General features: G+C 46.4%; 1 protein-coding gene across 1 annotated transcript in view; it reads right to left on the reverse strand.

Annotated features, from left to right (window-relative positions):
* Window positions 1–23,765, reverse strand: part of SNX18 (sorting nexin 18) — a 37,464-nt gene extending 13,699 nt beyond the window's left edge. The window contains exon 1 of the mRNA XM_075615242.1: window positions 23,456–23,765. Within this exon, the coding sequence (XP_075471357.1) occupies window positions 23,456–23,765 (310 nt within the window). The remainder of the gene's footprint in view (window positions 1–23,455) is intronic.

Raw genomic sequence — 23,765 nt, forward strand, 5'->3', positions numbered from 1 at the left:
TTATATATATAAAATATATATATTATAAATATGAAATAAATAACATGCTAAAAGCACAAAGACCCATATTCAATATACTGTACCATGAAGCTCCCCTACACCACCCACCGGGAAGATATAAACCTTATTTGAGGAAACGTTACAGTATACTGGATTGGGCCCACAGACCGCTCCTTCAGCTGGTCTCACCCAGAATCCTTACATATGCAGCCAATACTTCGTAGCCAGCAGAATGTACACAGGATATTGCAGGCACAGGGAGTCTTTGCCCCAAAGAACTTATAATCTTTTTGTTGCCGTTACTGCCTGAAGCAGAGGGGGATAAAGAGACATTCCCAATGTCACAAGGAGCCAACACTAGGATCTGAACCAGGTTCACCGGCTCAAATGCAGTGACATTAACACCGAGCTGCTCATTACCAATTCCTAGTCCTGATCAATTGTAAAGTCTTTGAGCGTGGGCGAGACCTTTAGTGGATGTTTTTTTTTTGTTTTTTTACAGAACATGCCAAGCAAACGTGGTGTGGGAGGTGCCAAATTTCACATGTGGGTGCTAAGTAGGCTGACCACAACCTTGGAAACCATGAAGCTCTGTTCAACAGACTCCCACATGAATGTTGCAAAATGACCAAGTAATTATTAAGGTTTGTACCTCTGTGCAAACAGCACAAGCCATTTACATCCACCAACAATTGAAAAGCTTTAAGAAACAAAAAATGTGTCTCTTTAAAATATCCACACACTAAAAGGCCCTTATTTAAAGCTGCAGTTCAAGCAATGTGTGTGTTTTATTTAATAAATCAGTTCTGTAGTAAGAAAAAATACTTTTAGCATTTTCTGTTTTAAAAAAAACAACAACTTTGAAAGACCAATTTTCTTGTATTCTATTTTTAAAAGCAAGCTTGTTGCTATAGCAACCATTTACAGTCCCCATATTTAAAGATGTCGCCAAACTTTGCCGATCAATAGACGGAGAACGAATTGACCAGCAGCTATGCAGTTCTTTAGGTAAGCAGAGATTGCCCAAATGAAACTATTGAAGTAAAAAAAAACACCGAGAACTTGAACTGCAGCTTTAAGTTGCTTTCCTGTGCTGGACAAGATTTTAGCCCCATTCATTTGAAGGAAGGTGAACCATTCTCCAGTATTAAGAAGCTGACCACCCTACTTATTAAATATGGGCGTACATATTACTCAAAAACAGCAAGCTTGACCCTACCTGTCTTTCTAACTATCGACCTGTCTCCCTCCTGCCTTTTGCCTCTAAACTCCTTGAACGTCTTGTATTCTCTCGCTTGCTCCATTTTCTCAACACCTATTCTCTCATAGACCCTCTACAATCTGGCTTCCGCACTGCTCACTCCACGGAAACAGCCCTCACTAAAATAACTGACGACCTCCATGCTGCCAAAGACAGAGGTCATTACACTCTGCTCATATTACTCGACCTCTCTGCAGCATTTGACACCGTGGACCACCCTCTTCTCCTTCACATTCTCCATACTCTTGGTATTCGGAACAAAGCTCTATCCTGGATCTCATCCTACCTCTCCCATCGTACTTTCAGTGTCTCTTCTGCTAACACCTCCTCCTCTATTGATCTCTCTGTGGGGGTACCCCAGGGCTCTGTCCTGGGACCTCTTCTCTTTTATCTGTACACACTCTCTCTAGGTTACCTAATAACATCTTTTGGGTTTAAATATCACCTCTATGCTGACGACACACAAATATACTTTTCAACACCTGACCTTACACCTGCTATACAGACCAAAGTTTCTGAATGTCTCTCTGCTATATCATCCTGGATGGCCCTCCGTCGCCTTAAACTCAACATGGCTAAAACAGAGCTCCTCATACTACCTCCCAAACCTGGCCCTACTACCTCCTTCCACATTACTGTTGGAACTACGATCATCCACCCAGTAGCCCAAGCACGCTGCCCAGGGGTCACACTCGACTCCTCTCTCACATTCGCCCCTCACATTCAAAACATTTCTAAAACTTGTCGCTTTTTCCTCCGCAATATAACAAAGATACGCCCTTTCCTCTGTTGCTCGACTGCTAAAACTCTTACTCAGGCCCTCATTCTCTCCCGTCTTGATTACTGTAACCTCCTGCTGTCCGGCCTTCCTGCCTCTCACAAGTCTCCCCTACAATCTATCCTAAATGCTGCTGCCAGAATCACTCTACTCTTTCCTAGATCTGTCTCAGCATCTCCCCTCCTGAAATCCCTATCCTGGCTTCCAATCAAATCCCGCATCTCACACTCCATTCTTCTCCTCACTTTTAAAGCTTTACACTCTTCTGCCCCTCCTTACATCTCAGCCCTAATTTCTCGCTATGCACCATCCCGACTCTTGCGTTCTGCTCAAGGATGTCTTCTTTCTACCCCCTTTGTATCTAAAGCCCTCTCCCGCCTTAAACCTTTTTCACTGACTGCCCCACACCTCTGGAATGCCCTTCCCCTCAGTACCCGACTAGCACCCTCTCTATCCACCTTTAAGACCCACCTTAAGACACACTTGCTTAAAGAAGCATACGAATAGCACTGTGAACATTCTGAACACATGATACATAAAGCTTGGCCCCCTGCAGACACACTTACCAGAACTCCCTCCTCCTGTCTCTGTACGTTCTCCCTACCTACCAATTAGATTGTAAGCTCCTCGGGGCAGGGACTCCTCTTCCTTAATGTTATGTTTGTCTAAAGCACTTATTCCCATGATGTTATTTATATTATCTGTTATTTATTCGATTACCACATGTATTACTACTGTGAAGCGCTATGTACATTAATGGCGCTATATAAATAAAGACATACAATACAATACAATATTTAAAAGTAGGCTAAGGAACAAAATGAACCGATTTTAAATTACAATGTTTATGGAGTTAAATGTAGGGAATTAGGAAAAAAACCTATAAGCGGGGTTTCAAATATTAAAATATTATTTAGTGTGAAACATTAGGCAGATACTTGGGATGAGTTTAATTCCCTCTGACTACATCCTTGTGTGTTATAACTATATGCTATACAGGAATCTGCATGAGCCAAGCGCCCCTCATCTTTACTGGTCCCGACAGGGACATGGTGCTCTTCAAAATGCCTAAATACATCCCCATTCAGCAACGCCCAAAAATATATCTTTACATTTAAAAAAAAAAAGTGCGGCAAGCACGCGCGTTCTAAGTGAAACTTCTTTGTGTTGTGTCACTGAAATTGTAATTATACTCTTATACTCTCAAAAGTCTTTCATTCAATCAAAAACATCAAAATACAAGCTCAGTGACAAAACACACTGAGAATGCACGTGCTCAGCAATGTGGTGAAGGTGTGTCACTGAGGTGTGTGGTGAAGGTGTGTCACTGAGGTCCCTGTATATAATGCAGTCCCCAGGGAACTCTATTTAAAGAAGCACTCCCCTTCCCACTCACACTCACTTTATACAAGTGGGAGAAAGGGCACCTCAGCCGAGCAAAGCGATTGATTACAGGAGAACGGATCGATCTGCAACTTAGCTAATCACTTGTCAGTGTGCAGATTGTATTGATGCACATATTGAATGAGAATTTTTTTTTTTTTTTTTTTAAATGGCAGCTTTAATTCCCACTTCTTCTGCAGCTCCTCCACAGGTAAGAGTTATGAAGGCATCATGGGGAAGAGTATGGCAATAAAAACAAAAACAACTGTACTAATAAGGGAGGAGTAGTGAGAGAGTAAAGGCACAGACTCTGTAAACGACGACACAGAGTTTGAATCAGGGGAACCTGGTGTCAGTTCCTTGTGACTTTAGACAAGTCACTATCTCTCTGTGCATCAGGCACCAAAATCATAGATTGTAAACTCATCTGGGCAGGGACTGTGTCTGAAAATGCATGTGTGCTGCGTCCCACGCACTATACTGATTGTGAAGCGCTTTGAGTCCCATTGGGAGAAAAGAGCTACATGAAACAAAGTTATTATTAATCAAAAATAGGAGAAAGGCAGAGCACTGCCAAAAATCAGGAGGAGGCCCACATATAAAAATTATTTATTGAATGAACGGATCATGACAGACCCCTCCCTCGGGTAGCAACAACGCAACGCACCTACGCGTTTCGGGCAACACGCCATTTATCAAGGTGTCAGCGATATATGGGACATAATCTGTACTTATAGATGTGTGCTTGTTAGCACTAGGTTCTAGTCCCCTAATCCCTTTTAAGTGATGCCGATATATAATAAATGTACAGCTCAACCCCGTTATAGCGCGATCCGCTTATAACGCGGTTTGAGCATGGACCCGAATTAAAAAAAAAAAATTTGCACACTGCGCACACACACACACACACACACACACACACACACACACTGCCCACTGCACACATACACTCACCCTGCCCACTCGCCCCCCTCCCTACCTTTGGTGTCGGCTGCTGAGATCGGAGCGGAGCTGGCATCGGGAGAGGGCGGGGGGGTGTCGGAGCGGAGCTGGCGGGTCGGAGCTGGCTGGGGGGGTTGCTTGGAGCGGGGCAGGCAGGGGGGGGTTGATCGGAGCGTGGCTGGGGGGGGAAATCGGTGTGGACTGCTGGGGGAAGTGAGGCAGCTAGGGGAAGTTACGGTGGCTGCTGGGGGACGTGTAGGGCTGCCAGCCACTTCTTTCCTCCCTCCTCCCGATCGGGTGCGCGGCGGCCATTTTAAAAAAAATTAGCGCGACCCCGGTAATAGCGCGGTCGGATCACCCTCGAGGACCGCGCTATAACGGAGTTGGGCTGCATTACTCATTGGAGTGGTCCTAGCGGGAAATATTATATGTTGTTATAGGGATACAATTAACCCTTTAAGCATCGGCTGTACCCATTTCTGTATTATTATTATTAAACACCAAATTCAAATGTGTGTCAATTTTTTTCATTAATGGTGATAAATCCAGATTTTTTTTTAAATGAAAATGAGGGCTAGGATATATCAAGCAAATTTTATTGGTCTTCACAATCGGCTTCTCCTTTTCCTTTTTTCCTGAGATTCAATACCAGCAATACACCCTGATCCAGACATCCGGATACCATCTTTCTCTGCACATCATTTTTGACCACACCGTAAGTAGGCACTTCGTAAGAGCCAAGATCCTGTTCCTTCTAAGATTGTATGACAAATGTACACTATATTTGTCCTTCTCTTTTTTTGGGGTGATCCTGATATTTATGCTCCCTCTGAACCCTGGAAAACTCTGCATTGGAAAGGGAATCCAAAACAATTCCCATCCGAGGTTGAGACAATATCCATTACCCAACACTTTGTTATTTCCTCTATCTTCACTATCTATGTGAACATTTGAATATATGTGATTATCACAATCATTGGTGAACAATATTGTTTTTTCACTTAATTAATGTGTGTTCAAGCACCGTCCGAATCACTTGGGTGTCTACTATGCGAGTGTAAACATTTTCTTTACCACCTGATAAATTTTAGATCAGTCTGCGCTATTGGGGCTTCTATTATTTATTCACAAGGTTACCACACACCTAGATGCATCTTACACGTTGTTGCCACTGGTGGATATGCTTTTAAAGAACAGATAGTTTGTGAGTACTGTACACAATCTCTAGTCTACCAAGAAATGTATTCATTTTGAAAGACATATTGCACTATTTGCGTTTTCAATTTATTATTCACGTTTGCGCTCCCCACCAACTGGATTTCAATATTGCTGAGGATTGAAAGAGCAATCCTGTCAAGGGTCCGGAGCAGCACTTTATAAAGTATTTTCTATTTTTTATCTTATAACACTGTTATTTTTTTCACCGCGTGGTATTTTACCACCGAACTATTGACGTCATAGAACACTTCCTTATATAAGAATTGCACTTTTATTTGGTATAGAGCGCCAGTTTAATAACACCTTTTTCCACATTGAGGTATATATCAGGGTATACAATACTTACAGAACGACTTGCAGGTGGGATAATAAAGAGTTCTGTTCAGTCAATCAGCCAATATACAGGACAAGGACACTATATTTGCAAGTCTTGAAAGATCATTCATAATAATCTTCCCGAAGGGTATGCACTCACTGTCCTCACCCAACACGGGCATTAGGTTATTATAGTTGAGACAAACATATAATTGCAAGTAATATATTCAGAAATACACTCAATGTCTGGAGTGTCCAACAATGGTAATTAATAGAAAACAGTGCAAAGGTGCCTAAACAAAACCATTTAATTATTATTTTTTTTAAAATAAAAGATACAAGTAAAGATGACAAAGCTCTGTTGCGAGCGAAACAAACAGGGAGTCATGACGCAGCGATGCCATTCTGGAAGTCAAAGGCAGCCAGTGTGAGTTAGTTGTGAGGACTAAGGGCGGGTCCATACTGCCGCAGACAGCGCGATCACATTGCTTAAAGGCATTGATCGCGCCCATAGACCACGCGGGCGGCAGCAGGAGGGGGCGCGTGTTGCACGAGAAATCAGTTGAAACTGAATTCTCGGCACGACAGCCATGTCATGTGAGCAGTTCCCCAATGAGGGCGACCCAGCTCCGTGACTCCCTATGCACGCCCCCCACGGCACGTCTACATGGACAGAAAAGGAACCCGCTTCACGCGGGCGAAGGCTGTATGGCGTTAGCCTTAGTTTCGCCGGTAGACAAGGGCTAGCAGATACTAGGAGTTCTTGTGTGCATATACGGCATACATATTTCTACCTAGGAGGTGAACTTAAATTCATTCTTCACTATAGAGGTCCATACTATCTCCACACGTGGCAGCTATTTTATAAAACAATTGGGATCAGACTTACTGTACAAGCAGGCTCACCTATTCCCTGCCACTTAGGTAAATTACATAAGGTTAACAGGATCAGCTCATAAGCACGCTGACTTATTCCCTGCCAACTACATGATACACTCTATCCTATCACTTGAATTAGCAGCCCCACTATTATTCTGTAAGAAATACAACTCTGTATTTCACGTTCTTTTTGGGGAAGTGTGACATAGAAACGCAAATACACGTGAATATGAAAAATATTGTATTGATGTGAACAAATCAAACTGCTGTTACAATACAGTATGAATAGCAATAAGATGATAAATTACATGTTACAATTTACTCTAGTTATAAAACGATGTTATATATTACAGATGCCATACAGATGCCATACAGATATATACAGTATTAACCTCCTACTGCTCAGATCTTGTTTTTTTGAGGAATTTCTTCACTTCATTATTCAAGTCAGTCCTCTGGAGCTGCTTACGGGAACCTCATCTTCTGGTGGAAAAAAGCGAACTAACTAGTCGCACAGCTCTCTGAGCTTTAACACCAGTTTGGGAGGTCTTACTCTCCGAATTATTGACTAGGAAGATCTTAATCAAATTCTTTGAAACAGCTTCTCGCATACTGTACAGTAAACAAAGGGAAAGGTCTCATTGAGTTGTTCATTATAATCAGAGTTTCACCTGGTATCCTGTCATCTGTTCAGACTAAGGCATGCAAGATTGAATATATATATATATAAATGTAAATACAACTGTATGCTCATCTGCTTGTCTTAGGCAGGTCTGCAACCCCGCCTTTCAGTACTAAATACACACACACACACACACACACACACACACACACACACACACACACACACACACATATAATTATTCATATATTTTTTTTTTCTAGGTCAGACAGTTTGCAATATCAAATCACAGTTCATTCTACAATTACAAACTTCAATTCTTACACTGCCACACTGTACCAACGGGATATCTACCTGTAGGATCTATTTTCGGTCTTTATTGCTCTACTCCCCTATTAAATAATTGGTGTTTAGTAGTGTCTGGGTGGTAAACAATGCACTCACCTGTCCTGCCTATCAGCCCTCCGTTTTAACCTGCGCACTATTGTTTGTCATTTTATTCTTGGTCTACAATGTCAGCTTCTATTTGTTTAGTATGCAAATGAAACACACAAGTATAAAATGATGGACATGCCCTCCAGCCCAATGACTATGAACCAAGGAAAGGACCGAGATATGACAACCGAGGATGACATCATAGACTGTTTTCGGTGCCACATACCAACATGCTGAAATTTGCGGCACCAAAAACTGTAAGGTCTACGGTCTGGGAGGATTAATGCTGTGAGGGTCTATGCTTCAGAATGGGACGCTCGCAGTGTCAATCCTTCACTTGATGAGCCATCAGCTGAGAGAAGCCGATACTAACCTTGTGAAGTAGCTGCGCAGCAGTCTGTCCCTGTATGCCATTCCCAGCAGCTCTGAAAGTAAGAAGCAGTCTCTGGTCTGTCCAACCCCCTGGATGACATAGATGCCCGAATATGGGTCTCTACATCATGAGGGGGAATACTATAGGACCATATTCTGTCATCTATGTCTTCATGGGGGCTGGATAGGACATTTAACACTGTCCAGCCCCCTAGATGACGTAGATGACAGAATGTGGTCCTATTGTATTCCCCCTCATGATGTCGAGACTGATATTCGGGCATCTACGTCACCCAGGAGGTTGGACAGACCAGAGACTGCTTCTTACCTTCAGTGCTGCTGGGGATGGCATGCTGAGAAAGGGACGGCTGCAAAGCTCATCTAAAAAGGGTTGGTATTGGCGTCCCTTTCTCTTCTCTCCTGATGGCCCAACAAGATTAATGCTGCAGGGTCGCTTACTGTTTTTGGGGCCGCAATCTGCATGGCCGCACCCACACGCTGTCACGGCACTGAAAACAGCAAGTTTTGCTACATGTTTCAAGCCCCTAAGGGCTCTTTATCAAGGTTTTACCAGGAGTAGGTGGCTGACCTAACAAAGAGAAATCCCAGCTAGTTACCCATAAAAACCGTGTAACTTGGCTGGATGCCCTTGCTCAATGTTAAAGGATAGCCACCAAGGGATATATAAGGGACACTGCTGATCAGAGTACTAGTCCATCTGAGATGCACTCTGTGAATGACTGTGGAGTTTGACTGTGACCAGCTGGAGATACATGTCAGAGTGGCTGCTGTGTGTTCAGCACTCTGATATCCTGAAGCAGAGAAGCATACAGGGTAAACCCATTTGAAGCAGGTCCCTGCACCTAGTGAGACTAGAGACTTTCCCCCAGGTCCCCAATTTGGTAAGTTTATGTTATATTGTGTATTTGTATATTTGCTGGTTTACCCAGAATAAACTCGGTTTGCTAAATTACTTTGTCCTGTACATAGTGATAGTGAACCCAGAAGGTTTCGGTGTTAAAAGTACTGGTCTCCCGTGAAACCGGGTGCTAATTTGACCTTGTACAAGGAACCAGTGACACTGCTTAGCACAGGCCTGCACAACTCTTAAAGCGAGAAGGGCCGAAATGCTCCAAGGAAAAAAAATTTGGGCCGCACGGGTAAAATCATCATCATCTCTCCTCCAGCACCTCTCATCATCATCCTCATATCTCCCCAAGAACCCCTCACTATCAACCTTTGCGATACTCCCCATCTATCTCTTATACCCCCATCTCTCCCCCTCACATAATACTCCCTCTCCACAAACACACAATACCCCACTGCACACCACACACATCCCACCCCCCAGCACCTCAGATCCTTCTCCCCCCTGCACCTCACATCACTCTCCCCCCCTGCACCTCACACCACTCTCCCCCCCTGCACCTCACACCACTCTCCCCCCCTGCACCTCACACCACTCTCCCCCCCTGCACCTCACACCACTCTCCCCCCCTGCACCTCACATCACTCTCCCCCCCTGCACCTCACATCACTCTCCCCCCCTGCACTTCACATCACTCTCCCCCCCTGCACCTCACATCACTCTCCCCCCCTGCACCTCACATCACTCTCCCCCCCTGCACCTCACATCACTCTCCCCCCCTGCACCTCACATCACTCTCCCCCCCTGCACCTCACATCACTCTCCCCCCCTGCACCTCACATCAATCAGCCCCCCCTGCACCTCCAATCAGCCCCCCCTGCACCTCCAATCAGCCCCCCCTGCACCTCCAATCAGCCCCCCCTGCACCTCCAATCAGCCCCCCCTGTACCTCCAATCAGCCCCCCTGCACTTCCAATGAGCCCACCTGCACCTCCAATGAGCCCACCTGCACCTCCAATCACCCTCCCTGCACCTCCAATCACCCTCCCTGCACCTCCAATCACCCCCCCTGCACATCCAATCACCCCCCCTGCACATCCAATCACCCCTGCACCTCACCCCCTATCACCCTTCCTGCACCTCACCTCCCCTGCACCTCACCTCAAATCACCCCCGGGACCACGGGGATTCGCGCCATTTTTTATTTTTTTTCATCGCGGGCCGCACAGAGAGGCCGGACGGGCCGCATGTTGTGCAGGCCTGGCTTAGCAATTAATATGGAGAAGTTTTTCATCAGTGAACGTGCTCTGATATACAGTATATATATATATATATACTGTATATCAGTATATACACTGTATATGTATTGCTGCATGTTTTCCATACTATACTTTCTATCTTCACTATATACTATAATTTTCTTTGCTGTTATTTGGACTTTACATGATCTCAATTTTTTTATTTTGTCTTTTACACACACACACACACACACACACACACACACACACACACACACACACACACACACACACACACACACACACACACACACACACACACACACTTTTCCTATGTATTTATTTTCATAGCCCTCTGTCCCAGTGCTGTAGGCATCTTGGTTTTTAACCAGTAAATTAGGACTTGTGGCTGCATGTTAGCCAAATTTATAGTACTCTGAGGCAGTCAGATTGTCCTTTTCCAATTTGCCTCCCCTGATGCATCATTCATTCACTTTTAGATGCTTTGCAATATAATACACATATAAAAAAATGTAGTGTGCACTTTTACCCCAAGTGCTGTGATGCAGGAAGTATCCTTCCTCCTGTAACTGGCAGCTCAGCCATTGATTATTTGCACGCATGCACAGTGATGCCAGGTTGCCTAGCAACAGAGGCCGCACAGCACGACTCACGTTTTTTTGGGCTCCACTTGACAGAGTATAAAGTGAAAAAAAATATTTATTATACCTAAAATCGCCCGTCCGAAAAACAAAGTGCATGAATCAAATGTAACCTTACATACCTAATCGCGACGCCGCGCAGTGCCGAACTGCAAAGTGGCAGACTGGTGAGGAGACTTTGAAAATTGTTTTAGCCAGGCGACGGCTGCGGCATGTGAGCAGTTCAGCCAATGAGGGCGAACCACCAACGGCCACGACTCCGTCTCCACCGGCTGCCGCCTGACTACAGTTCAAGTTGCTGCATCGTAGCGGTGACGTCACCGGACAGCTCGTCTATAATCGTAGCCTTAGATAGCCCAACGTTACTAAATGATACTTTGTGTGATGCTGGTAACTTGGCCACCTCTGGTGATTTTGCTGTATGATGTAACCAATGTTTTGCCCAAGAACGACGTGAGCCTTCTAAGCCAAGTGTGTGCAGCCATTTTGAGCTCTCTCGTTTCCAATGACTTGGCAGCTTGCTATTGGCTGTAAGAGCAAGAATCATCCCATTGTATTTATGGTGTCAGACAGACAAGTATTATTGCCAGATGGATACAAGAAAATATCTCAGGAGCCAAAGGATCCCCAAACCGGGAACAAATTAACAAAATGTCATGAAAAAAGAAGAATGGAGCTGCAGGACTACTGCTTTAAGTAATGACTAATTAAAAAACAAACAGCTGATGACTTACCAGTTACAACAATGCCACAAATGTGTTTGTACTATCCAGTATTTTGGCTGGAAGAGAGAATCAATTACTGACAAGACTACAAATTAGGAGAAAATAACCACGAAAAAAAAAAAAAAGATATAAAACGTGGCAAAGTAGACAACAGGCCTCCCGCAGAGTAAAAATGACTCATAACAGAGGAGTTTGTTACAGACAGGGAAGTACACTTTTATATGTTGGTAACTTGCCGTCCCACGCAATTACAGGGGAGTACAGTAACCTGTCTACGTGCTTTACATAACGATGTGGTGCAATCAAAATGCAAACAGTAAAGACCTACAAGTTTTACTGCTGTAATCCTTGCCTGCACCACTCCTGTGTCTTGCAGAGCACTACATTAATACATCTTTAATTAGATTATGGTTGGATAATTAAACCGAAGCAAACGTTAACATGGTTTCAAAGGACACTGAAGACTTGAAAAAAAAAAACTTTCTGGGGCTGGTTTGTTAAAAGCCATAGTTCCCCCTTCATATTTATTTAGTAAAGATGTCCTCACCATTCCGGACAATGGAATGATTAAAAAGGATTGCTAAACACCTCAGTTAGTAACATTAGTCGACTTCAAAGAATCTTATCCAAGAAGATTATCAGAAGGCATCTTTTCTGACAAGACCTATTGTATTGCATGAAAAACAGCTCTGTACTGTCCAGAAAAATGCTGACATTTAGAATAAAAAGCAGGAGTGACCATATGAACACTCTCCTACAGTTTGAGCCTTAAAAAAGCCATAAAAACAAGGGTTGTAATTTGGTTTAAATTACATCACATTGAACTTTCCTTCTGGACACTGTAGATAATTTGGGCTTCTAGCTTGCAATGGGTCAAACCATTTGGCGTGTTGCAAATGCTATCTTGCCCTCTTCTTCACTAAGGTTTCTTAGTACTATCAAACCAAGTTTTATTGAAAATCATGTACGGCTGCTACATGATGCACAGTAGTTGCACATTGTCCGTGCCCCACATTACATCTGCTGAAATACCCCTACCTGGGGATTATTAGAAAAATCCATTATTTGTCCCAGGACTCTAGATCTTCTACCTTACTCATTTGAAGCCTACAGATGTCCCAAGACTTACGTTTTCAGCAACGGAGCAAGCCGCAGGGCCGAGATGGTGACTGCCACAGGATCAGGGCCGCACACAGATTTCCCGGGGTCCAGGGCTAGAGTAAAGACTACCCCCCCCATGACAGCGGTCTTGCAGGCCCCCCTTTTACACCTCATGAGACCCCTCTATTTCACCCCCCTCTTCCCATTTCCCCTCCGTCTCCCTCCATTAATTACTCAACTTTCAATCAATCCCTTCCCCCTATATGTATTTCTCTCCGCTACATCTCACTCCAAGGCTAGGTCCATGGTGAGCGCGTGACGTCACCCGCATTTTAGCTGCAGCGTTTTGTGGCCTGGGTAGACGCGACTGTGAAGCGTGGCCATGACATTACGGAGCTGGCTCGCCTCATTGGGCGAACCGCTCACATGACCTGGCCGTCGTGCCACAGAACCAAATTTTTTTTTTATTTTTTTTGCACACACACAAACACTCTGTGCGCACGACACGCGCTGCCCGCACGACGCGCTGTGCACACGACGCTCACTGCGCACACACTGCCCACACACACCACATACACCACACTCACAGCCCCCTACCCCCTTTCCTCCAGTATCAGCTGCTGGGAGTCATCGTGGTGCTGCCTGCGGGGATCGGCGCAGAGTTGGAGGGGTGATTTGATCGACGCAGGGCTGGGGGGGGTTGGTCAGATCGGCGCAGGGCTTGGGGGGGGGTGGTCAGATCGACGCAGGGCTGGGGGGGTGGTCAGATCGACGCAGGGCTGGGGGGGGGTGGTCAGATCGGCGCAGGGCTTGGGGGGGGGGGTGGTCAGATCGACGCAGGGCTGGGGGGGTGGTCAGATCGACGCAGGGCTGGGGGGGGGGGTGGTCAGATCGACGCAGGGCTGGGGGGGTGGTCAGATCGGCGCAAGGCTTTGGGAGTGGGCGCATCGGCGCAGGGGGGGGGGGGGACGGATCGGCGTATAGGTGGACAGATCGGCTTAGGGGGGGACGCATCAGTGCGGTGCAAGGAGAATGCGGGGGATGTGCTGCGGGCGCCTCACTCCACACCTTTCAGCTTTCCTCCCTCCACCCGGTCCGACATTGGACCGCAAGTGGCAAATATTAGTGTCGGATATACTCCGACATTCAACCGGAAAAAGGGTTAAAGGGGGAAAAAAAAAATACATATAACCCCTCCTCCCCCAATACATGTATCTACCTTGATGGATACTGGCAGCCGGCCCCCTCACCCCCCCCCCCCCATTTTGATCAATTGGAAAGACAATTCTATGCTCTCAGTGACTGGTGGAAATGAGCACTTTTAGTTTACAGTTATGATAGAGTAGCTGCAATTAAATCATCAACATTAATTACATTTCAAGAAATTCGGTCTGTTATTGTGACCGATTTAAAACAAATGACTAATGTAAATCAGACACTGGTTTTATTATTTACGCTCTATGCAGAAGCTCACTTAATAGATACAGGTTTATAGTACAGTATTTCATTACATGCAGTGTTATTTTAGGCACATTGCTTTTGTTTTATTTGTTATATGGTTAATCGTTTGAGTGTATAATTTGTGCATATAATATCTTCAAAACAGTTTGTAAATGAAACGGAAATTCTGAGAATGTTTACAAAGATGCCTAGAGTATATTTAATGAGCCAAGTTCTCATTCATAATATTTGACAATACTCTCAACGAGAAAAGCTACCGCAAGAGGGGGGAAGCAAGACAATGTATGCACTCAATTTATGAATTTATGCACTCAAATATCATTTACATTTGCAAAGGAAATGTATGTGGATCAGAGGAACACTAGGGTATATTTTCTAGTATTACCATTATATAATGCTTCTCTTTACACACTCTCTCTAGGTGACCTTATCACATCTCTTGGGATCAAATATTACCTGATGATACAAATGTACTTTTGAACTCCTCACCATACACCTGTTGTACAGACTGAAGTCTCTGAAGGTCTCCTCTATAGCATCCTGGATGGCCCTTCGCGGACCAACTTAATACAGCAGGGCCCCGGGTATAAGCGGATTCCGTTCCAGAGGCCCGCCGTATAGTGAAAATCGCCGGAAAGCAGATCCGGCGATTTTCAGTGCTGCGCATGCGCAAACCGGCATTTTCGCCGTTCTGCGCATGTGCGACCTGTGGTCTGCGCGCGCAACCTGCGGTTTGCGCATGCGTGCCGGGCGCACCCGCCCGTTCTGCGCATGCGCGATTTTAAATTCAACATGGCGGCCCTCTTCTCGATGCCGCCGTATCAGCGGATTGCCGAAAAGCGGAGCGCCGACAAGCGGGGCCCTGCTGTATGTCAAAAGAAGGAGCTCCTCATACTTCCTCCCAAGCCTGGCCCTACTGCCCCCTTCCACATTACTGTTGGCAATACTATCACACACCCAGTATCACAAGCACGCTGGCTAGGTGTCACAATTCCTCCCTCAGATTCTCCTCTCACATTCACAATGTAGCTAAAACCTGTAATTATTTCCTCTGTAACATTGCAAAGATACGTCCTTTCCCCTGTCACTCTACCACTTAATCTCCAATATAGACCCTCATTCTCTTCCGTCTTGACTATTGTAACCACCTTCTGCCTCGCTTTCCTAAGGCTAAGGCCCCGCTCCCAGAGTCAGCGCACCCGCACTGCAGACAGGCGGTGCGCTGACATACACAGACCGCGATATGCGGTCTGTAGGGAGCGGGAGCGGGAGGTTTGACAGGGAGGGGGGGCGTGGCTTGAGCGGAGGGACCCGCTACTCTCCCCCCCCTCCCTCCCTCCACGGACTCGGGCTGGAGCTGCTGAGGGTAACACACACACGCAGGCACTCATACATACACACACACACACACACACACAGGCAGGCAGGCACTCACGCACTCATACACACACACGCGCGCGCACACACAGGCAGGCACTCACGCACTCAGGCACACACATACACACACACAGACAGGCACGCACGCACTCAGACACACACACAGACAGGCACTCACCTGCTTTCACTCCACACTCCTCCCCGCTCTCCGAAGCCTCTCCTCCTCCCGAAGCCTCCCCTCCCCATTGGCTCACAGCCACACCACGTGACGCGTCAACGCTAGGAAACACCATTCTCTTGTGTATCCTAGCGGCTGACGTGCCACAGCGTGTAGTCAGCTGTGCCGCCAGGGGGGACCGGGACAGGCTCGCGAGGATTCCCCTGCTGGTGGGAAACTCGCGACATGGCCGCCCGCGCCAACGAGCGCAGCGGGACCGAGGCCTAACTCTCACCTGTCTCCCCTACAATCAATCCTCAACGCTGCTGCTAGAATCACTTTACATTCTCCTAAATTTGTCTCAGCGTCTCGCCTGCTGAAATCCCTCTCATGGCTTCCTATTAAATCCCATATTACTCGCAAAATTCACCTCCTCACTTAAGGCTATACACTCCTTACGTCCATGCCCTAATTTCTCACTATACACCATCCTACCTCTTGCGTTCTGCTCAAGGTCGTCTTCTGTTACCTCTTTTGCATCTAAAGTCCTCTCTCGCCTAAAGCCTCTCACTCACTGCCCTACACGTCTGGAATACCCTTTCCCTCAATATCCATCTAGGACCCCCTCTCTCCACTTTTAAGACCCATATTAAAACACACCTCTTTAATGAAGCATATGGGTGGCTCCGTTTGGCTGTTATTATACATCTCATATGCACTGAACGTAACACCTTGCAGATGCACTTACAAGAACATCCTGCTATTCTCTCTCTAAGTACTCCCTACTTACCACTTAGGCCGCGCTTATAGTTACCTCGTGCGACGAAGCGTGTGCACGTGGTGCACGCCTGCCGCAGCGTGATCTATGAACTGTACTCCTCTCTGAGGCAGGCGATTTTCAGGAGAGGGAGGCGTGGCACGTGATGTCATGCGAGCTGTTCGGCCTCATTGGCTGAACCACTTCACGTGACGCTGACGTCACACGGCCATCGCTTGGAGAGATTATTTCATTTGTCTCTCCTGGATTCTGCCGCCAGGTCCCGCGTCGCAGTCCACTATGCACATCTTCAATCGAATTTGTGGCGCACGCCATCGCTGTAACTATAAGCGCGGCCCTAGATTATAAGCGCTTCCGGGCAGAGACTCCTTTTCCTAGTGTTAGTTTTAGGTCTTATTAAAAGCACTAGTTCCATTATGGGTTATATTATTATGTCACGTGCATTACTGCTGTGAAGCGCTATGTACATGGATGGCGCTATATAAATAAAGATATACATAGAAACACAGCCAGCAGTATATATATTTTGGGTTGCAGGTGGAGATCCAAACTTGTGCATAGCCTCTCAGGCTGTCTCACATTTTAATCTGGTCTGTAACTGTTACATACGCCTATAACATGATCTGTAACTGTGCATGCAATGTCTTGTATATAATTTATACCCCTGTTCACTTAATGTAACTATGTATGTTGTCATCAGGACTCTATGCCCAGGACATACTTGAAAACGAGAGGTATTAATTCCTGGTAAAACATGTAATAAATAAATAATGGGATGGGGAGCTTGATAAAACTGCCTGCAAGCAGCCAAAACATCGGTTATGGCACAACAAAGCTATATATTTATTTTGTAGCATATTTTAAGTGCCCATCATCTACTTGGACCTTGCAGGGGGTCCCCCCTTGAGATGAGGGCATAGGTCAGATTAATTATAAGATATACAAGTCTGATAACTTGAGTACACAAGATTTCTTCTATTTTTTATAGAAATGTAACACCCGTCACGATGAGATATTAACAAGGGTGGTAAATCCAGTGAGCATTTTTGGAGTCTGGTCAATTTATACAACACAACTCAGCACCGACTAAATTCATACCCGCTAGTTCAGTGGTTTCCAACACAGGAAATGACCATGGGCTGCCTGAGAAAAATGTGGAGGGGGCAGACTTTTTACTCTTTAAAGCGTAAAACACTGCCCTGCGGTTTTCTTTTCCAAATATTCTCTAATTTCTCATTATTTTTTAACATTTGATATTCGGTAATTGTCTAGTTTCTTGAATATTCACTAAATTTCACACGTTTTTGCAGCCAACATTTAAAAAAATTAAGTATAAAAAATAAAATAAAAAGGGGGGGGGGGAAATCACCCTCTGAGCAACAGGGCATGTTTATGGAATAAGCACACCGTTTTTTACACAACTGTAAACACGAGCATCTTTGTTAAACCTTTATAAAATTCAACAATTTTTTTTTTTAAATCCTGCCTGTTGCTGACCAAAGGAAATTACTTTCATTTGGCTAATTCCCAACTAACTACAAAATACTCCAACAGGAAATCAATCAAAAGCTTGCAGTTCAAGGAAGGATAGAAAAAAAAAGTATTCATTTCATGACTCTTTTTAGTGTGTTGAAAAGCCTTCTTGGAAATCTTATCGGGTGTTGCAATGCTGAGGTCACACAGTGGCTAATGCGGCCAACGCCATACTTCCTACATTTAATCTACAAAGCACTGAAGAGTGAAAATCTGCAGACCATTCAAACACATGAATAAAAGGTTCACTCCTATATAGGGCCAAATAGGTAAACTTTAGTGTTTAATGCTTAAAAAGGGGGACACTGAGAAATTAGATATTGTTTTACCAGCTTCTCATACCCCGAATATAATGCAATCCAAATTATTTACCTTCCCGTTTCTTACAAATAACTGAAAAATGGGATTTAAAAAAAGGGGGGGGGGGGGGAGGGAGGAACTGAAAGGGGCCATTCTCCTAGATCCAACTAGGTCCTCCCTGGAACTAATTCCACCGACATGTTTAAGTGGTCTCAGATAGGTAAGCAATACCCTTTTTCCCAAATCTGACACCTATAATCGTTCCTATATTTTTAAAAGTTAGACTTGGGAGGGGTTCGATTTCCTCTGGCTCCACCTCTAGAGTTCCCCTCCATACAACTTTATTGTCTGACTAGCTGAGAGACCCGGCGTTGCCCGGGATGTAAATGCGTAATAGGTAGTATTATTTATAAATCGTGGCACAATAGGTGACTGTTTGTTGTAAAGGTTGGATAATAATATTGAAAAGAAAGATGGAAGAAAATGTAATACGATGTTGTATAAAAATGGTTTATTGTAACCACACCACAGTACAATGTATATTTTGGTGGCATAAGTGATGTAAAAATCTGAGTCGTGTGTCCTGCTAGGGTGTGAGGCGGCGGGTGGCGCGTGGGTTGTGAGTGCTGTGTGCGAGTGGGGGTCCTGCTAGGGTGTGAGGCGGCGGCTGGCGCGTGGGTTGTGAGTGCTGTCTGTGAGTGGGGGTCCTGCTAGGGTGTGAGGCGGTGGGTCAGTGATGTCGGTGCGTAGGGGCGGGAGCCAGCAGGTGTGTGTGGCGGCAGGTATGTGTCGAGTGTGGCGGGTGTCTGTTGAGTGCGTGCAGCGGCTGTGAGGCGGTGGGTGAAAGGCAGAGGCGGCCGGAGTAAGGGCGGGTGAAAGGCAGAGGCGGGGGTGGGGAGGCGGTAAGGCGGGCATGAAGGCGAAGGGCGGCGGGAAGGGGAGGAGGGGGTGGAGGAGGGGGGCAAGGGGTGGAGGAGGGGGTGGAGGAGGGGGTGGAGGAGGGGGGCAAGGGGTGGAGGAGGGGGTGGAGGAGGGGGGCAAGGGGTGGAGGAGGGGGAAGGGTTAGAGGAGGGGGGAAGGGTTAGAGGAGGGGGGGGGAAGGGTTAGAGGAGGGGGGGGAAGGGTTAGAGGAGGGGGGGAAGGGTTAGAGGAGGGGGGGGAAGGGTTAGAGGAGGGGGGGGAAGGGTTAGAGGAGGGGGGGGGAAGGGTTAGAGGAGGGGGGGGGAAGGGTTAGAGGAGGGGGGGAAGGGTTAGAGGAGGGGGGGGAAGGGTTAGAGGAGGGGGGGAGTGGAAGGGAGGTGAAGGGGGGGTGGAAGGGAGGTGAAGGGGGGGGTGGAGGGGAGGTGAAGGGGGGGAGTGGAAGGGAGGTGAAGGGGGGGGTGGAAGGGAGGTGAGGGTGGGTGGAAGGGAGGTGAAGGGGGGGGGTGGAGGGAGGTGAGGGGGGGGGTGGAAGGGAGGTGAAGGGGGGGGGTGGAGGGGAGGTGAAGGGGGGGGGGGGGGTGGAGGGGAGGTGAGGGGGGGGGGGTGGAGGGGAGGTGAAGGGGGGGGGGGGGTGGAGGGGAGGTGAAGGGGGGGGTGGAGGGGAGGTGAAGGGGGGGTGGAGGGAGGTGAAGGGGGGGTGGAGGGGGGGAGGTAAATGGGGAGGTGGAAGGGAGAAGTGGAGTGAGGGGAGGTGAAAGGGGGTGAGGGAGGTGAAGGCCGCTCACTCACCAGTCCGGCAGGTCCCACGTGGATCTGAGGCGGGAGGCAGCGTGTTGTGGGCGCTATCCCGCTGTGTCCCGGGCGCTCGCTTGCTCCCCGCTGACTGTAGCGGCGCCGGGGGGGGGGGGGGGTATCGGGGAGACACTGACACTGGAGGGGAGGGGGGGGTGGAGGGGAGGTGAAGGCCGCTCACTCACCCATCCGGCAGGTCCCACGTGGATCTGAGGCGGGAGGCAGCGTGTTGTGGCCGCTCCCCCGCTGTGTCCCGGGCGCCGCCATCTTGGGCACTCGGCGCCGCAAGGCAGCCTGCCTGGCCACTGGCTGTTCCCCCGCCGGGGAGGGGTGAGTTGTAGCGTCGGGGGAGGGGGGGGCATGTATATGTGTGTGGGGGGGAGAGGTGGGAGATATAGAGGGGGGGTCTCGCACGGCCGCTGACACTGGGTGGGGGGGGGGGGGGGCGCTGAAGGGGTAATAATAGTGTGTGTGTCCCACTGACTGTAGCGGCGCCGGGGGAGGGGGGGGTCGGGGTGAAAGCGCGGGAGACACGGGGAGAGGAGGAGGTGCGCGCGGGTGCTGCTAACACTGTGAGCCCCGCTAATGTATGTAACAGTGTGTGTGTGTGTGTCACTGTGTGTGTGTGTCTGTCACTGTGTGTGTGTCTGTCACTGTGTGTGTGTGTCCCTGTGTGTGTGTGTCTGTGTCTGTGTGTCTGTGTGTGTGTGTCCCCCCCTGTGTGTGTGTGTCCCTGTGTTCCCTGTGTGTGTGTGTGTGTGTGTGTGTGTGTCTGTGTGTGTGTCCCCCCCTGTGTGTGTGTCCCTGTGTTCCCTGTGTGTGTGTGTGTCCCTGTGTGTGTGTGTCCCTGTGTGTGTGTGTGTCCCTGTGTGTCCTTTGGCCCGTCACTCCGCCTCAGGCCAATGAGAGGTGTGCGGGGGCGGGCGGGCCAAGGGACCAATGAGATTGCCGCTAGGGACACCGGACATCCAGGCAGGCAAACATACAGTGCTTTCACTAATATAGTATAAGATACGGGGGAGTTCACAGGCCCCCAAGATATTCATCTGGGCGTCTACGTGGAATTGCACCTTTTAACATGCAGCAAATTGAAGGAGAGAAGATAAGGGAATTAACACAACAACATCACTGCCTCAATTAACACTGTTCAGATTTTTTTAAATGTCTGATATGTTTTTACCAGGATCTAACCCAATAAACATAACAGCAACACTTGGACCCAAAATGAACTAATGTTTGTGTTTTCTGATTTATACCCTGGTGAGCGGGATGTACACAGCCCATGAATACACATCTATAGTAATCATTTCTTCAGGTGCAGACCATTTTAATGTCGTAATACACAACACCAGGAAACAAGAGTCATTCTTAAGTGAAAAATAATTTTAACGTTCAGACTTCTACTAAACCGCCTAAATTTTTTTTTTTTAATTTAAATTGTTAAATGCAAACAAGTTTAATTTAGTAGAGCAGAAAATACCCAACTGACTGTCCCATACATACTGTATATAAAATACGTTTTGTTTTTCTATTCCTAAAATCTGGCCCCTGGTAGTATTGAAAGTATTGAAAACCAGACCTGCAGAATACCCCCATGCTAACGGACAGAAATAACGAAAATATACACATCATGTTTTTTTTATAGGTTGACTTCTAAGATTACAAAATGAAGACTACCGAGAAGGTTTAAGTAGTAACAGAATGGAGTAGGAGGTTCATATCAAGGGTATGTTACCCACACATGCAGATGTAGCATGTGACATGGTTGCCTCAGACGACCCACCATAACCCATTAGAACAGAATATAACAGGGTTTGCATAAAATTCTCTCGGTGGAGTACATGACAACATAACCTAAGAGATGAAAAACATCTGTGCTGGTTGCAGTGTTTAGGTGCATATCCAAAGGGACCTTCATTTCTTGACCAAAAAGATTCACTACTTACAATAGTTATGTGATGTATCATTTATTTGACTGACTGACCACTTGTGCTTCAGTTAATAACCACCTACAAGAGCTTTTTATTAGGTCAAGGAGTTTATATATGAAAGATTTAGAGATGGTCTGTGGGCATTTCATACACATCTTTGCAGTGGCATAGACATCCCACAAGATACAAGTTTAGACCACTAACCAGACCCCTTTGCTTAAAAACGCTGCTCAGCTCCACTTGTGTGCTGTATTGTACACTCCCAAGCCAGAAAGGCAGTTTATAGTCATGTTAGCTACTTGCCAAATTAAAAATCAGTTTTGTTTCCGTTCCTCAAGGCCTTCCCAGATAAAAGTAAAACCTGCAAAAACTCAACACAAAACATCTGGCTCCTGAACAATGCAAGAAGCCTGATATTGACATCTTTTACATAAGGTTTAGAACAAAATACCTTGTGTTAGGAATTAGAAAAACAGTAACAAAGCAAAACATAAGAAATTACTCAGAAGCGTTTTCTCTACCCAAATAACCATTTTACTTGTCATAACTTAAGCTGTCAAAACTGGTAAATTACCTGCAATGTATGTCGATTTTAGCAGAAAGGTATATTACATTGCGTCCCATTTAGTCCTACAGTCAGTGTACAGTGTTTTAGTACTTAACATAATTTAGTGCATATTACCTGAAACACAATATAAGATGTTGTTGTTTTCCATGTAATTTGAGGATTTCATGTCTATTACATGTGTTTACAATGGATTGCAAAGTCAGTACGCCCTTTAAAAGTAAAGATACCAATACCATATATATTCTTGACATCTTTGCTCTTCAAGTGCCTGCAGGGCATTTTTAAACGAATAACTTCATCAGTAATATAGCTGTCGAGGCACGTGTACCAAAGTAGATCAAAGAATAGCACAGTACAACTGTAATAACGATGAAATCAGAGACTGTGCACATGAGTGAGGCAGATCGCCAACAAGGGAGACTAGACAGCTACAGAAACCCATTTAAAATAGGTTGCAGCTATTGCCAGCACAGTCCGGGTTCCATACTGTATGTTAATATGAAAGAAAATTTAGATACTGGAGATACATTCTAAAAACCCATTGAATGCAAATATGGGTCTACAATATAATTGGACTAAAAAACACCCATCACTTTAGTGGTCCAGTGTCTCCCTTACTTTTTTTTATATGCAAGATAATCTCTGCCATTCAGTTTAACATAGGTTGAACTTAATGGACGTAACTTTTCAACCTTATCTACTATGCAACTATGGTTTTATTGGTCTGACCAGAAACCAGGAGAACTGGAGATGAGTGATTGTGTCACCCTCTGACAGTAATTGATAACACAAACTCTGGAAACCTCAATAGTTAATCCCCCGGTAGCACCATTGTTACCTCTCTGGACGTGGATTATGTCCGGGAAGTTGGCCAGGTGGCCCTGGTAAACCGCCAGCAGGTCCATGATGGGACTCAGGTCCTGACGGGGTTGCTCAGCGAACATCTCCCCAATGGCATCGTACGCTTCACCGGTGAAGGCCATGGCCTGGTTGAACCCAGCCGAAAAGAGCTGCTGGTCCATCTCAAACGCCTGTCCCAGAGCCCTGAAGGCCAGGCCCACCTTCTGGTACTCCTTCTTGAAGCCGGACGCCTGCTTGCGGGCAAACTCGCCCGCCGTCTGGTTCAACTGAAGCACCCCTTCGTCCAT

This window comes from Ascaphus truei, chromosome 1 (assembly GCF_040206685.1).
Source record: "Ascaphus truei isolate aAscTru1 chromosome 1, aAscTru1.hap1, whole genome shotgun sequence".
NCBI classification, from domain to species: Eukaryota; Metazoa; Chordata; class Amphibia; order Anura; family Ascaphidae; genus Ascaphus; species Ascaphus truei.